We start from the raw sequence: 17,426 nt of genomic DNA, 5'->3' as shown, positions 1-17,426 counted from the left end.
GACTTAGGGGGAAAAAGATTATATCGCTATATAAATATCGCTACTTTTCACTTCATGCTCTCAGGTCTTCTTCAGCACAATGCAATGTTCATTTAATAAATTGTGGATTAAGAGTAAAATAGAAAATAAAGCGTGGTATGCTTTAGTTTGGAGCTACCTTGTCATTGACAAGCTGCTGTCAAGGTTTGTCATTTCTTCTTTTCTCAGTGTGATCATCCCTTGTTCTAAATGTTTGGTTTTAGAAAACTAAGATGCTGACGACCCGCGGCCGCTGACCTTGGTGATTCACCTTTTTTATTTTTTATTTGTACAGGTCTATGAGACTTTCATCACTGCCTGATTCCATCATACTGTGACCTAACAGAGTAGGGAAAATGGCTTGGATGCATGTTTTTGTGCACACTGACAAGCTATATTAGAAATTTAAGCATAAAAATAACAGTTGCCAACATAAACCACAGTTTTCTCAACAGTCACATCCCATCAGTCTTTTTTATACCTACTTTTATCTGCTCAGGATCACGAGGGGCTGGAGCCTATCCTCGTTATCGCCCTGTACAGTTTGTCAGTCCATCCCAGAGATGACGCCCACAGACAGACAGACAACCATGCACGCCAACACTAACTCTACTAATTTAGAATCTCAACTAATCTAACACGCATGCCTTTGGACTGTGGGAGGAAACCGAAGCATCCGGAGAAAACCCACGTAGGCATAAAAGGACGCGGAAACTCCGCACAGAGGAACAAATGATGAACCCGCTTACTTTGAGGTGACAGTGCAAACCAGCTCTCCATCACGGAGGTCACATCTGCTGCTGCCAAACACAAATTACTAACACCAATTAAAATGTTTTTAGAAGGAGCTCAACGGGATCGAGTTTTAAAAATGTATTTTCATAGTTTATCAAGCAAAAAAACCTAAATGTTGGCTTTTTATAACAGATCATGTTGCTCCTTTTACTGCTTTTAATAGGACATTTGGACTGCTCTTTATTTGGGATGTCAGGCTTTTCCTGCTGGAGTTTAATACATCAACACATTCACAACTGGACAACGTGTCTCACGTTTTATTTTTTCAAACTCAAGCTCCTAGCAATACAATGAACAGTCGCTGATAAATAGATGAGGCTATTATCATTTCATCACTTTGAAAATGATGATAGACAGTTTGAAAACAAAGAGATTAATCAACTCTTTAATCGAGCTGGATTGTCAGTTATTACTCAGTATTTTCACCCTATCGGTTATCATACCGTCGTAATGAAAGGACTGACAGACCGTGGTGACACACCCAGTTACACACACAGTGCAAGCGACGCATACACCTGTGAACACACACACGAGCACACACCAGAATGTGAGCTTATTCAGGTCTTTGCTGTAATAAAGCCCCTAATCTACCCATACAAGTCATGAATGGAGACATTCCTCTGCCTTTATTCAACTACACACACATGAACACACACATGGAGCTGGAACGGATCTTTTATCACCTTCAGATCTGCATTTCAAGTGTCTGAAAATCAGTCTAAAGCATGAAAAAAATCTGTTTAAATTGTTGCTTCCACAGCATGAATGATCAGGCTGTTTCCACAGACACAGTTTAAAGTGTCAGTGGAAATGGTCATTGTCCGTGTGTGCTCACGTCCGTGTCTGTCTGTCTGTCTGTGTCTTTGTTTGCGTACGCATTGGCCTTCATCTCTGGGAATTCCCCTCTCGCTGTCTTTCCCTCCATAAAGCCCCTCCTGCTGCTCATGTCCTGCTGAACCAATCCGAGTCCCCGGCTTTGTGTTTCATATTGCTGTGACACTGTGGGTCAGCGGCGGGGTCACGGCCTCACATCTCACTCGCACTGGGGTCGCGTTTCCTGGTTGTTACGCTGCATGTCAGAGCTGACAGGAAGAGTTCTTTGTGGTAAACGCTGATCAGATAAAGAGAAGCTAAAACTCGTTCAAAGTTTGGAAAATTCTGCTGTTTATTGGAGTGTGTGTGTGTGTGTGTGTGTGTGTGTGTGATGAGAGTGCTAAAATGAATTTGCAACCGGGTTCTGTCTGACTCGCTAATCCCTCCCTCCCCCATGTCTCTCCACTCTGTTTTCACACACACAGCTGTTTCCTGTTGAATGTGAATGTATTTAAAAGAAAGAGAGGAAGAGAGGGAATCAGTTTTTAACTATTGTTGGCAGTCAGCTTGAACTTTTTATACTTATTGTTTCGATTTAAAAAAAACCTGGGTTTTAAACTGTCCCTTTGAGTAAATCACAAATACTTACCAGCGCAGTAAACCGTGCTGCAGATCATGCTGCTGTCTTGCTGTAACCCGATTAAACCGTTTTCTCGGTTCCAGGCCCTTACTGGTTTCTATTCGATTGTGAGCATTCTGCAAATCAATTAGCAGCCTCTTAAAACTTGTCTGAACTGTATAATCCATTGGAGTGAAGAACAGTGTGCACTTAAACTACATTACTGCTCAACAAAGATAGAGGAGCACTGGCCAAAATTAATGCAGGTTCACTGTAATTGACTCCACAACTCAAGCTTTAAGAACTGGATAATTGATTTTCACACCATACAGAAATGAAGTGAACTCAACTGATGCCTAATACAGCAAGAATGATACCCTACAGTATAACATGCTCAGCATGAAAAACCCAAATGCACATGTGCAATCACCAAATAAAGCTCAGTGCACTTGAATGTGGGCACAGGCACAATGATTTTAGTGTCCTGCCCTGATGTTCTGGTCAGACTCAGTGGGTCTTGGCAGTCAGGAGATAAAACTGATTGTGCCAGAAACGACTAAAACAGTGCAGCATGACGTAAGAATTATTCAATAATCCAATTTGTCATTTCTCCTTATTCTTGTTTTAAAGTCACGTTGATCACATTTTCGAATCCTGCTTCCAAATCTTGACCTTTTCAACCCCTTTTCTTCCTTTTTTTTCAGCATAGACTTACAGTTTCTGTTTTGATTACGGAATATGTGGAAATTTATTGATTCATCACAGGATTTCAGCAGCTGCCTTCTGTGGCCTCAGACATATTCTCATCCATTGTGTTGCCTTCCCTGAGTTGTTCAGTACGTGCTGGTTTTTGATGTTGATTTTTGTGGAGCAGCAGCTGTAAACACAACTAACACTGGGGGCAATTGGTAAGGATGCACCTAAAATAATTAGCTTCAGTTGGTAACCTTACTTTGGTCGCGCCCAAGTCGTGATTGTCTGAATTGTCCTTGTCTTTATTTTTGTCTTGTCTTGTATTTATTGATTCAAAATAAATAATGTTGGATTATTGGACTATTTGGATATTGATTGTCATGCCAGCAGTTGATGAGCATCGGGGGGAGAAAAATACCAAAAACAAAACTTGTGTAGGATGAGGACAACAATTAGCATAATTTTAATGGATGTCATTAAAATCAAACTCACATAAAGTAGAAAGCATAAAGCTAACAGCCCATTGTAATAGCTTATTAAGCCCATAAATGGGCTTTCGCAGTGATGAAAGGAGAGAAAAAAACACGGTCTAATGGCGCCCTCTCAGTAGAGGTTGTTCTGGGCCACCGCCTTTATCACCTGCAGGAAAGACCAGCATTGTTCAAGCCTGAATACAGTTTGCAACTGACCTTGTGGGCAAAAGATGTACTAATAAAAGTCAATATAAAAAGCCTTTTTCATGAAAGTTTGATGGCCTGTTGAGACAAAGATTGAGATGTTTGGCTACAAGGTCCAGAGAGGTATATATGGAGTAGTAAAGTTGAGGCAACAACACCATTAAGGTGGTGTTAGCATCAGTTTTGTAATGCAGGGTATACCCAGGCATAAACCATTGAATATACCCACTTCTAAAGCCTATTTGATGGACATCATATTCAGCTATGTGCTGCAAGTCAATTTTTTTCTTCCTAGGATGGCAAAGGCATTGCCCACCTTTCTCAGCCTGCAACTGGCTGATTGGTTGGACGAACCAATCATAGACAGAACAGAGTGGTCATGCCCTACTTAGGTCAGTTGCTGATCACATGCCGTAAAATATGTTCTCAAACAATTAATAATCATAAATAAATAATAAAGATGGAATAGGCGCTTTGGAATATTGTATAAATGAAATTGATATGAAATATTAAGAACTATCGAAGGGAAACTTTACTTTAAGAACTACGAACAACCTCATTATGCCAAAGTTAATCAGACGTTCCAATACACAGTTTAATAAAGAGCCTTTTGTCCCCTGAACTTCCATGATGACAGAACGGCAGTCCAATTTTCATGTGTGGATGACCCAAGCAGTGACAACTAGTTTACTCAAAATGATTAATAAGTTGCCTCTCCCTACAGCCTGTGGATTGTACTGGCTGCGACATCTGCACCTCTTTCATGGCTTATATCAAATTAATAATGTTCCCCCACCCCCTGAAGATATGAAACAGAAATGAAGTGCCACTGTGCAATTACTTCTGGGTGCACTAAATACAACAGAATAATAGCATATAGCAGTAGAATATAATTCAAAATATGAGGTGTTAATCCTTCACTGGACAGGACATTTAAAAAAAAAAGGAAAAAAAAACACAAACTGCAAGTTCTTCTGACTATATTAATCCACTGATAACCTCAAATCATCAGCTGGACAGATGAAACAAGGACATAGAGGGGTGTACCAGCTGGCCAATGACCCCAAACCCGTTTCAATACTGGTGGAGGAATTAATAAAGCTGACAAACATTTAGCTTTTTGAATGACCTTCCCAAAGCCCAGACATCAACCTTATTAGGAGAAAACAAAAGCCGTAGACTGTCTTTAAAAGTCCGTACTCAGAAACTAGAAAAATTGATTCACACAAAACTTGTGCTCTAAATCCTTGTTTGTTTGATTTTTGTTCTGTATATCAAGTACTGCACAATTATTATGTCTCTGAGTAAGAGACATTCATGTCCACTTTGAGTGTTTCTAAACCTCCAACCAGAACTAGAAGAAGTCCAACATTAACTCTCTTTTTATCATTGTTTTGGTTTCTACCAACTGCTGAGGTAAAAAAGAATGTCAGTTCAGCGGCTAAATCTGCTGCTGAGTTTACTAGCTGGTCGTCTGTTTGTTGTTGGCCGCTGGGCAGGTTGTGCGCGTCACAACTTCGTGGGTTTTAAGTTTAAGGGCTTTTGAACCAAAACAACGAGGCCATTGAAGTTTAACACTGAATCAGCTAGAGGTAAACTACAAACCCTGGTGACATTTCACTGTGGGATTGTAAAACCACACGCTCCTTTCAAATTACACATCGCCATTTAATCCATTGTTATTGATTAGTGCCGCTTTACTGTAGTCAACAGATCTTTACAGAGTCATGAAGTCATGTCAGAGTTTGTATACTGTATGTGATGGTGAGACACTGATAAAAACATGGGTATTATTAACACAATGATCAGTTTAAGATTCAGATGTAGATTCAGAATTACTGTACGACTGGTCAAGTCCACCCACACAAGCAGCAGAACTGATATGATTATGTTTGGTCACATGGATTCAGGCTGTTATTGCATCGATTGATGTCTTATTCAATCAAAATACATAATCTTCTCTGAAATGAGGATTATCTAAGGGAGAAATGCAAGAAAATAAATTGTTCTGATGATCAGATTAAGAGATGTAATTTCATTATTTGGTCCAATTATGTTTCCCTAATGTTTTATAAGATGAGTCAGTTGAATGTTGCGTTTTGTGAGTGATTATTTTTATTTTTTAAATTATTTTTTTTCCTTCTTGTCCTCAGAGTGAGTCAGTCAAATACTTCCTGGATAACTTGGATCGTATTGGACAACTGGTGAGTGTCAGTGGCATTTCTTTCTGATCCCTTTAAAACATGATAGAAAACTAGTTTCTCCTCTTTTCAGAACTTCATTCCAAGCAGGCAAGATATTTTGTTTGCACGGAAGGCGACTAAAGGGATTGTCGAGCACGACTTTGTGATCAAAAAGATTCCTTTCAAGATGGTGGATGTTGGCGGTCAAAGGTCACAGAGACAGAAGTGGTTCCAGTGTTTCGATGGGATCACATCGATACTCTTCATGGTGTCGTCATCAGAATACGACCAGGTACGTAATAACAGGTAATAGGTAATAATGATAATAACGTCTTAATCTGTTAAATCCAAAAAATGACATACATAATCACCTACTATAGAAAAATAATAAAAAAATGACAAGGTATCCAGATGTCCCTGGACACCCTAAATCCAAGGGAAAGGTTTCATCTCCAGAAAGGGCCCTGGTAGGGAGGTATTACCATATTTTGCGCACTATAAGGCTCACCTGATTATAAAGCGCACCCTATATTATGGGGTCCATGTCTGTACTTCACCCATACATAAGGCGCACCTGATTATAAGGCGTACGTATTACCTAATGTTCTCTGATTGGTTTATCACTGCCAGCACACGTAGTGTATGTATTACGTCCCTGTGTCAGCGGGAAATGGTCATGGACAACATCGTCGGTCGTTTTTACACTTATAAACTTATGAACTGCACATCGGTGTGCATCACCCATCTCAGACTGAAGAACAGGCACTCACTGGGACATGGGCAAAAGCATTAATGATGGCACGATTCAATCGCTAAGTACGAGCTCCATACAATCTTCGCCCCATTCAGAGTGAATGGCTGGGATCCGCCCAACCCTGGATTCACACCGAACGCAAAGCGAGCGACGGAAGTGGCCAGTTGCCATTCATTTCCAACGTACGAGAGCGAAGAGGCGCAGCAGAAGTGAACGTGGCGGTGAGCGGCGCCCCGGGAGAGTCATGCGGAGAGGGCTTAATGCCCCGATGAATGCTCGGCGCTCCCCACGGTAAATTCAAACTGGCGGTTTGACCGGCGCACCGGATTATATGGCGTGCGGCCGATTTTTGTGAAAATTTAAGGCTTTTAGCTGCGTCTCTGAGTGCGGAAAATACGGTACTTTTGAGACTCCACTAAACCTCTGTGGGTGGGTCTTGCAGCACTATACTTTTCTGATTGGTCGAGTACTCCCTGCGTTTTGGTTTTTCAATGTCTCAGTCATCTCAGGTTTGATAATGCACAATAGCTGATAAAATCTGTAAACCTTAAGTTGTACCACAGGAGTAGTTGCTGCTGTTTGTGAACACAAGATTTAAACTGAGACATTAATTTTGAAAGCTTCAGCATGAACAAGGAGACGGAGCTCAGTTTATGAAATGAAAGCACTTAAATCAGAGCAATAAAATGTTCATCTCTGACTCTTTTGCCACAGTTTGCTCTAAGGAACAAGTAAAAACACCTAAAACCCTATAAAAATGTGTAACGCGGAAACATTTTGAGTTAATACTCCTGTCCTTGTGACAGACGACCAAGGGAGCAGCGGCCATGATAATGAAGATGTTATTTAGATCGATAAAGCCTTAGTCTCTGATTTGTTTCTTGGCATGCTCTAAATAATAGATAAAAAATTACCCAAACCTCACAAAAAAATTATACTCCAGCGATCACTGTCAGGGTGGAGCAACAGAGCTCAGTAGACTAAAGTACTCTGAACGTCAGACCTCAGTGGAAATAAGACTTATATAAATATAAGTTTGCAATAATCCTTTAGCTCCTGAAAAAAAGAAGAAAGTTCTGGGTGCTGTCAGTCAAAATGGAGCTAAAGATTTCTCACATTTGGCCTCATGGAAAACTTAGGAACTTTGAAACTCCATCCTTTCAGTTTAGTCATCACCCAGCATTCGGGAAGTTATTAGACATCAATGACCTTATGAAAGCAAGACAGACAGTGAGTGAGGTGACAATGATGAGGTCAGATGGATTTATGGATTAAGAGATTTGTGTTTTATCCACATAAAAATGGGAAGAAACACAAAGATAACGTGACTCGCTTGACCCCGCATGTTTATGGAGCACAGTAAAGTTGCAAAAGTTACAGGAAGAAAATTTCCAACTGAATCAAAAATGGTTCTGTGAACAAGTCAAGTCTATGCATGCCGTCCCCATCGTGCCTATTTACCCAGTTCTTCAGCTGATCAGTTTACTGATCAAATTAATCAAACACAGCTGAGAGTTCTAACGACAGCTGGCATTAGTTAGTTAGTTAATTAGTTAGTTATTTTTTCACCATGACAGGGTTGATTTATTCTTCTTTTTTTTTAGAATTGATTGGAATTATGTTGATTTATCTTTTCTCACAGTGTGGTAGAAGCCTTCAGAAAACTCTCTCTATGCTATGGTAATAAACAGCATAGAGTCTAATAAAGGCAGGACTGGCTTTAGACAATTTAAAGATCTAGTAGCCAATTTCTTCTAGCAATGATAAATCTAGTTTATGAAGCTGCTTAAAACCCTGATGGGAGTTATTTGAAATTCTCAGTTGTCTGAATAAAGCGGCCTGACGTGGCGAGGGCTTTTCAGGTTAGAGGCTCCAACTCTTATGTAAAGCTAATGCTATGGAAATGTTTTTCAGACTCTCTTGACTTGTTGAATTATGAAATGGAGAAGAGAGACACAACATCTGAGTTTTATACAAAGCTGTCTTTGTGGTAGGCTGAGGAAACTTGATTGTTCCTGCAGTCGTGGCTCCAATTCAAATCAACGGTCATATGATGGCGACTGAATCCTTAATTGCTACACTGATAAGACCTTAAAAAAACCAAAGGATCATTCTGAGTGTGTGTTATTCCAGGTCCTGATGGAGGACCGCAGGACAAACCGTCTGGTGGAGAGCATGAACATCTTCGAGACAATCGTCAACAACAAGCTCTTCCTGAACGTGTCCATCATCCTCTTTCTCAACAAAACAGACCTGCTGGTGGACAAGATTCGTACAGTGGACATTCGCAAGTACTTTCCAGAGTTCAGAGGAGACCCACGCAGACTAGAGGACGTACAGGTACGCCGAGATTTTTCATGCTTAATGAGTTAGTGAAACACCACTGTCATCCATCCACACACACACACATACGGATCAGACATGTTTTAATTCCTGAAATAAAAATCTGGAGGTACCCAGTTAGGTGGCCATCATCTGTCAAAGTGTTTAACTCACTCTGAGGAGCTCTGTTGCTCTATCTGTTGCTTTCTGCTTAAGTATTTTGTGTTCCGCTTTAATGAGAGAAAAACCTTCAAAGACAAAGACTATAATTTATTTGGACAAACATCTGAGGTAATCTCCCCCAACAAGACGAGAGTAATCTTTCTTTGCTTTGTCCAAAAAAAGTGTGTTGGAAAAGAGGATGCTATCTTTAGTGTTTGAGCCGGTAATGTTACGCACAGATACACACACACACACACACACACGGTCTAACTGCCCCTGTTCTGCTTCTTTTAGGCATTCCTGGTGCAGTCCTTTAGTCGTAAGAGGAGAAACCGGGGAAAGCCACTTTTCCACCACTTCACCACTGCGGTAGATACAGAAAACATTCGCTTTGTCTTTCACGCCGTCAAGGACACCATTCTGCAGGAAAACCTTAAAGACATCATGCTGCAGTGACATTCCTGCCACAGACGACGGCTTCTCTGACTGTAACTGTGAAACCAGCCATTAGTCCGGGCTTGGGGACTTTGTGGGGAGCTCTGCTTCTCTCTGACACTACAGCCCTTGAGTGTGCATGAACACTGACATATGGAACAGTCGGTTGACCCACACAGAGTGGATCTAACTGAACTCTGAACCTGTGGAGCCACGAGGGGACTCTGGACCTGGTGATCTATGTTGGCCACTGTGGAGATTCTGCATTTAACCCGTATAAATGTGTGTATGCTGAAGAGAGAATCGAAATATGGAGGAAAAGCACCAGCTACATGACATGAGCACTGAAAGCGTTTTTTCCTCTTATGTACATAAGACTGTTGACAACCTTGTCTCTAAACCAAGTCAGACTGCTGCCTGTTGTGATGTAGCTCAAGCTGGGCGAGGAGCAGGAGGGAAGGAGTGCAAAGACAGAATAAGGAGGAAATACAGAAAGTTGAGAGCAAGCTGAAAAATGCCTTGTTTTAAGGTACACGTGACAGAGGGAGAGGGGTGAGGGTTTGGGCCCAAACTGGTCATATGCTGTGTTATGTGATAAGGTTGCACAAGTGTTCCTGTCAATGAACTTTAACAGAAGGAAGAGACGAAGCTCTCTTATGCTTCCCGTCCTCCTCTGTGCTGTCCTTTTTTTTTCCTCTTCTTGCGTTTGCTCTTTTTCCCACCATCGTACAAGAGAAGAACAGCTGCAGAGAACAAGTTTTCTTCTCCTTCCAATCCTCTCTTTTCTCTCCTCTCTCCTGTCCTTTTCTCCTCTCGCCAGCACAATAGACAGATTGTTCCTTCCTCTCCAGCAGAAACAGCAGACAGTCAAATTAGAGACTCATCTTTGTTTAAAGAATACACACACGGATACCACTATTGGTTATGCATCACGATTGATTCATCTCTGTCCTTTCGTTTCCTTTCCACTGTCCACCGGCTTTTTAGTAGCTGCACCACAATAAACAAGGCTTAACCCAAGGCATATTTAAAGTATTTACTAGATGTTTTTGCTTTATGATTACGCTGCCCGTTCCCATTCTTTTTGTAAACATGAAGGGAAGAGCAGAAAATTACGAGATTGAACTGTAAATTACCGTATCCTTGGACTTCTAGCAGAAATTTTAGATTTTAGACCAAACTAAAAAAGATCAAATAAGCTGGCTAATGCAAGTTTTGGTGACATTTTCTCCCACTGGTATGCATTTCTCCACCCTTTTTCGTTGAATATCCTAAAAAGAGCTATGCATGTTAAAACTTAAAGGAAAAAAAGACTACCCATACGTAGGCCTTTGATGTTGCCTAGCAACAGGGGGTCTGCCCACAAGCAGCCAAAGGTCAGCTGAAGATACAGTTGTGGAAGTGTCACAGCACACTTCCAGAAGTCCTCAGGAACCCAGCTGCTATGTTAGAGGTAAACTAGCAAGAAACGAGCGGTAGTGAAAATCAAAGCACACACAGGGATTCCTTCCTTTTTCAGTTACATCCTAATCTCAAGATAATTCAGATAAGTTGCTGTGCTGTCTAAGAAACTCAATTTATATTAGCTGCTTCCAGCTGCTGAGTGTGAAAATTAATTAGGTTTAAGTATGTAAGTGAAAAGCCAGAACTCTTATAATGTCACTGTTTGTGTCATTGTTGAGCATCGGTAGTCAATGTCTTTTGTATCAGTGACGCAAAAGATGTTCTTTATCAAAGAGGGCTGCTCATCCTCACCAAACAACACATAATCATCACCCAACTGTACAGGTTCCCACAATGTTTGACCTTCTTTCAGGTCAGGTTTGTTTACTTCACTCTCACCGCTCTCATAGTTTTGTTGCCAGCTGTACTTTGCGTATCACCAAGCTCAAAACGGCAAAGTTACCAACGAGCTGCTGACCTCACAAGAGAATTTAGCAGCTAAAGATGCAGATATTTTTTTCAGGAGTTGTTTCGAGACAAAAAGCAGATCCAAAAAGAGCGTGAATATCAGATCAACTTCCAGGAAGTTTTGTCACCTCAACTTGAATTAAAATTAAATGTTGCTCTGCTTGTGCTAGAGCTAAGCAGTGGTTGCCAGATGTATAGCATGATAATTTCAGTAGGTCTGACCGGAAAGGTTTCAGGGCTTAATCCCTTAATAGATGATGAAATCAGCGTTTCAACGCAATGGAATTTTTGTGGTCAGTTTTAACCGGTTTCGAAATAAAAAATAAATAAAAATAGCACCACCGGAAATCAAATTATTCTACAACACGAACATTTAATCTCAGTTTGTCACTAATCTCAGGTAATATTTCCAAACAGTGGAACAGTGACATAAGACCGTGTTAAAATCTTTACTGTTGGGTTCAAAAGTTTTTTGTGATGCCCCCAGGTGGCCAAAAAGAAAAAAAACAAAAACCATTATGGTTAAACTCTGGTTTAAATACTAAATTATTAACAAGGCCATCAAAACCATTCACAGTAATCATTAGCTCTGTTTCAGCAGAGAGGGGGGTAACTGTCTGTGTAGCATAAATAAAAATGCTGTCGCTATGGTTACTTGCAGTTCAACATACCTTGCGCACTGATTTATAATGACGGTTAAACTGCCAACCAGAACCACGTCTGACATGCTCTGTTACAGGATTTTAATGGAGACCGGCTATCTCCCATATACTTATCCATAAAAACATGTATTCAAACTAAGAAATGAATCAAGTGGAGTGAAATGGAAATGTTGATTTGATTTCCAGCGTTTGCTGGGTTTGCATCTTGGTGCACAGCAGCAGGACACAGCTGGGCTGCTTTTCCCACCCCGAGCATTCAGTCGACTTGGCCTTCAGAGGGAATGAGACAAACCATGAACACTTCCACACATCTTCTTATTAAACTGCATTAATGTGTATGTGTCTGAGTGACACCTGTGTGTACAAGTAAAATACAAACACCACTCTAACAGTATCACTGTAACTGGCATGTTGCTGTAACATTTGTTGTTAACTAACCTACGTTCTCCACTCACACGAGTTTGTATTTTTCTAAGTGTGTGTCATTGCACTGGATGTTTCTCAGAGAGATGACCAGAAAGTAAAATGTCTGGGGAAGAAAAAGGCAACGAAACAAACAAACAGGCGCAGACTTTGAAAGGCGAGCAGGAAGAAAAGTGGGAGGTCCTCTGCTTTTGTTTTTTTTTTTTGTTTCCAGTGCCTTGCCTCTGTGCTCTGTGGTGAAATACACTGCCGTTTGCTGACATGCTGTTTCTTTATTTTCTCAGTGTGGGCGACAGTGTGTGTATGAGTGTGTATGTGGCAAAGCAAGGGGTCAAGACCCTCTGATTTGGAAAAGTGAGGAGTGATAGAAAGATTCACGGCGGGGGGGGGGGGGGGGGGGGGGGGCAGGATTGGGAGGATTTTTTTAAAAAAATGTTTTGAGTTCACGAAGAAGACATTTGGAGGAATTTGAATATGTTTTTCTTATTTCCAGAGGCGTTTTAATCAGTATTTATGAACATGAGAAGCTCTCTTGCTAAGCCAAAAATCAGCGAGTCGAAGCTCCTGATAAGTAATGTCATACTGATGTACAGCCGAGGCAAAATGTAAGCTCTCATTCCGCATAATGTAATATGAAGCTCATCAGCGAGAGCTATCAGACCGCTGGGCATGAGAGCAAAGCTGAAATCGGGTGATATCTCTGTTACCCAGCAGAGTCTGACCTTTGCTTTGGCTTTTAATCAGAGGAGCTCTGCTACATAACTGCCTCCAAGTCTCAAGAGAAAGGGAGGGGGTCCAGAAACAACTAGACCAGAGTTCTAGTGTTGTTTTAGAAATCACTGGTCAACATAGATTTATTTTCACAGGAAGTAAGCAGAATGTAATTTAAGGTCTATAACATGCGCTCTGCAGAAACTCATGTGACAGACTATGAGATCTCTGGCACCCAAGAAAAAACATGACCTTGTGAATGGGTAGGCACAGACTGGGGGAGGGACAGACAAAGGGAGGAAGAGGGAATACAAGAAAAAGTAAGAGGATAGAGAGAGGGAGGAGGGGGGAGGAGGTTATGTTTCCTCTGAGCCCACTTCCTGTACCGATCCCAAAATGGAGCGACTGTAAGAACGACCCCCTCCCCACCACCACCACCCCCAACCCACGCTCACACACAGACACAAACACACATCAGAGAAACCCAAACCACCCTCCTGCGGTATCCTACAAAAGAGGAAAAAGCAGGGAGCAGAAAAATATATCCCCAGTGGTCTTTGAAACACAAGGAAGCATTCGTTTACAAAGGAAGAGAGGCGCAGTACATTTTGTCCTCAAGCTGCACTTCAATGTGTACGTTTAATCTGTAGCCACTACACTATACGTGCATTTATTTCTGTTCGACTTTACGCTGTGATCAACAGCAACACGACCCTGCAGGACTGTCAAATAGCTGAATGCTGGTCTGCTCCTAAAGTGCTTTATTTTTAAAATTAGAATGCAGTTATGTTGTTGAAACAGGTACATGTTTTTTTATGTACTTGAATGCAACTTTGTTATTCTTGGAAAACACTTCAGAATCCAATTCACTGTGTGAGTCGGCATCAAACATCGAACAAATGCGTCCATCCAGCGCATCCATTCAGACATAAACTCAACTACTTTTTGCCAAATGTGTTTGTGTTGAATTCAGACTCTGCCAGGATCAGCAGTTTAAAGCTGTTAGATTAGGAAAAACCAAATTTCTTAAGTACATAGCTGACTCCGGATGTTTAAACAAAGCATGTTGTTAAATTACCATTTTATGGAGGTTATTGTGGCTGCACACCTGTCAAGATGGCAAGTAAATTATAGACATTAACCTCCACAGAACCACCTCCTTCGCCCTGCAGAAATCCAACGGCAAGCACCTATAGCAACCGCATATGATGCTGAGGTAGCTTCACCTAAGCACCATGGCAACCACGTTTAAATACACAATGTACCATTGCACAGTGCACATTATGAAGAATGTCCTGCTAAAACACCGGGGCAATTGCCTAGCAGAAACGCCAGCAATTCAAGTAAATAATGATCCTAACCACAAGACCGATGATACCTTACCAATGGTTTGGATCAAATCCAGTCCCAACCACGCTGAATATCCCATCAACCATCTATAAACGCACAACCAGTCACCACATAAGACAATTTCAACAACCAAGGAGACACGATGGCGCACTAGAAGTCATTTGAAATGATTAGTAAAACGCCTTCACAGCCATATGAAGAGTGCAACCACCCGACAAGGCGCTACACACCAACAAAGAGCTCACCTCACTGTAACTGGCGAGCTTAGTCAGCGAGCTTGTGCAAGCTGCATGGCTTTACTTCTTGAACACCGTTTATGTTATGTATTACTTACATCACATTACAGACAATGACATTTGAGAGAGGTCCGCTGACTGGTTTGGTATACGCAGACCTTAGTGCCATGTCACGCATTTATCTGTTGTCTGTGTGTGAGTTTGTGTGCGTGCACAGCTGCATGTGTGCGAGTATGTTTTGGTCTCATGACTCTGGTTAAGCTGATGTTTCCCTAAGGCTGTTTTGATTGGACCTACAGCTGAACTCTGATATTTAATAATGAGCAGAGCACACCGCGCACACACGTACGTGCATGCACAGCCAAAACGATTGAATCATACTGTGAACTATAAACAACTAGTGGCTCATTAGTTGATGATTTGACCATGACACATTACTGCACCCCGGGCCGCCACATCATTAAACCACTTCTGTTTAAGTTCACCCTGACAGTGTAATAAACTCACGTCTGACTTCTTATCTGCTCTACAGGATGTGCTTTCAGAGGGATATTGTAAATTAGACAAAGATGAAAGCAAGAAAACAAACCTTTTTCAACTGTTCGGGCCATGGTAAATACAGCTGAATATACATATAAGTTTGTCAACTTCAAATTGTAAGTTTAACATTTTTGTATCAATTGAAATGAAACCACAACGGTTCATAAATGACTGTATATTCAGTTTTAGTCTACCCCTTTATACTTGCACTGCTAAACAGGAAATGCGGCTTGAAAGCTGAGGAAACGTGCTGGACACATGTCGCCCTCTACAGGTATGAAAATGAATAACAATGCAAAAGATTACGCAGCAGCTGTCAACTCTTAACTTTTATCTTGCACTGAATACTCTGAATTAGTAACACTTTCTGGGAAGAAAATGTAGAACTTTCCAGGTCTATCAGAAATACATCATTAGTGCAAATACAGAGTGTTCAAAAGATCTTTTAAAGCCACACCGGTCCAGGCACACCATCCTCTGACCAGAGAAAACTAAGGTCAGGATGTAAGGACTGACGGACGGAAAAAAGTGAACAGAACGGTTGGACTGGCTCATGATCTGAAGCAGTGTGACAGTATGACCCCCAATAAAACTAAGAACGTGGTGTGTACAGATTATGTGACAGAAAGTAGAAGCAGCGAGATCATCTTGAAGCGATTACGGATACGTAGTTACTGTCTGTCCGTCATACAAGAGTTCATCCATGTCCTTGAGTGTTAGATCCGTTTGTTTTAGTTACAGAATGTAAAAAAATGTCTCAGCGTCCAAATATTGCGGGATCTAAGTTTTTAAGGTCATTCTTCAGGAAAGTTGTACATATATATAGATATTCTGTGGGGTCTATAGGCTTTTATTTAAAGACGGGACAAAAGAGTGGGCAGAGGCAGGGGCTCAACATGCTGCAAAAGGCCATGGGCCGGGAATCGAACTTGCGCCTACTGAAACAAGGAATCATTCAACCACCTGAGCTACCCAGCAGTGCAGGATAAGTTTCACCAATAAGTTTCCTCCATCTCTACTGTCTAAAGCCCAGCAGTGTCACCAGTTATCATAGTTTGGTTTGTCTGTCGCTGGTTACAAAATAAAAAACCATACTTGTGTCGACTTTATTCTTTGGCACCCCCAAAGCATCAATTTATTTCACTCATTTAAAGAAAAAAAAAGTACAAAAGTTACCTTGTAAGCCTCGTAACACTGTACAGCTTATGACTACGTTTTTTTATTCCTTTTTTTTTTTTTTTTTAAATAAAATCCCTTGTCCAGTGTCTGAGCTACCTGCAGTGCTGCAACAAAGTTTGTGCAACTTATTCAACACCCAAGATTCCACGGTTTCATTAAAAAAAAAGTATATTTTACAAGACAGTTACTACACGGTTAAACTCTCTTGATAACCTGAACGTGAGATCTCAGTAGTTCTGATCAGGACAAAAAAAGTCAGTATACATTCTTGAATTGTTTTCATTGGTAAAAATATATAATTAGAATTCAATAGAAGCATTATATGTGTTTCTGACATTCTTTAACATTATTCCCACTGTCAAAGTGCCTGTTTTTAGTCTGAAATGTATATTTCTTGACTGCTAAAGCTAAATTTCTAATAATTTGATTCTTATTTGCTTCAGTGTTGTTTCCCAGAAACAATTCTTTCCAGAGGCTTAAGAGGGAACTCCTTTTTTTCTTAAACCTATACCTTATTTCTGGCATGAAATACGTTTATCTACTTACCGAGAACAGTTTGGCGAAAGTCGGCGTCCTTCGGAAGCTATTTAGATAATGATGTATCCACATAACGGAGTGAACGGGGCAGGGACGATGCAGCCTCTAAATAAGGCATTATCTGTCTTTATTTCACCAATACTTTAAGAAGAATGAATGAACGAATGTGTACTATTGCACTGTTAGCTCATAGGTGCTGTTATGTGGCAACTTGCAGCTATAGGATAGCGAATGGTGGGAATTCTACACACACCTCTACTGGGACCACTTCATCGTCCCTGCCCTGTTCACTCCGTTATATGGATATACGCCGATCGCGAGTTTTCTCAATAGCTTCCGAAGGATGCCGACTTTTGCCAAACTGTTCTCGGTGAGTAGATAAACGTATTTCATGCCAGAAATAAGG

At 41.0% G+C, this 17,426-nt stretch overlaps 1 protein-coding gene across 1 annotated transcript in view; it reads left to right on the top strand.

The window, feature by feature from the left end:
* Nucleotides 1-12,727, top strand: part of gna12a (guanine nucleotide binding protein (G protein) alpha 12a) — a 28,290-nt gene extending 15,563 nt beyond the window's left edge. Inside the window, exons 3-6 of the mRNA XM_072384764.1 lie at nt 5,769-5,819; nt 5,890-6,090; nt 8,686-8,892; nt 9,331-12,727. Of these exons, the coding sequence (XP_072240865.1) occupies nt 5,769-5,819; nt 5,890-6,090; nt 8,686-8,892; nt 9,331-9,492 (621 nt within the window). The 3' untranslated portion in view covers nt 9,493-12,727. The remainder of the gene's footprint in view (nt 1-5,768; nt 5,820-5,889; nt 6,091-8,685; nt 8,893-9,330) is intronic.
* The last annotated feature ends 4,699 nt before the right edge of the window (nt 12,728-17,426 follow it).

Source organism: Leuresthes tenuis, unplaced genomic scaffold (assembly GCF_036924035.1).
Source record: "Leuresthes tenuis unplaced genomic scaffold, fLeuTen1.0.hap1 SCAF_4, whole genome shotgun sequence".
Taxonomy (NCBI): Eukaryota; Metazoa; Chordata; class Actinopteri; order Atheriniformes; family Atherinopsidae; genus Leuresthes; species Leuresthes tenuis.
Note: the sequence above shows the minus strand (reverse complement) of the source record. Positions and strands in the feature narration are given on the sequence as shown.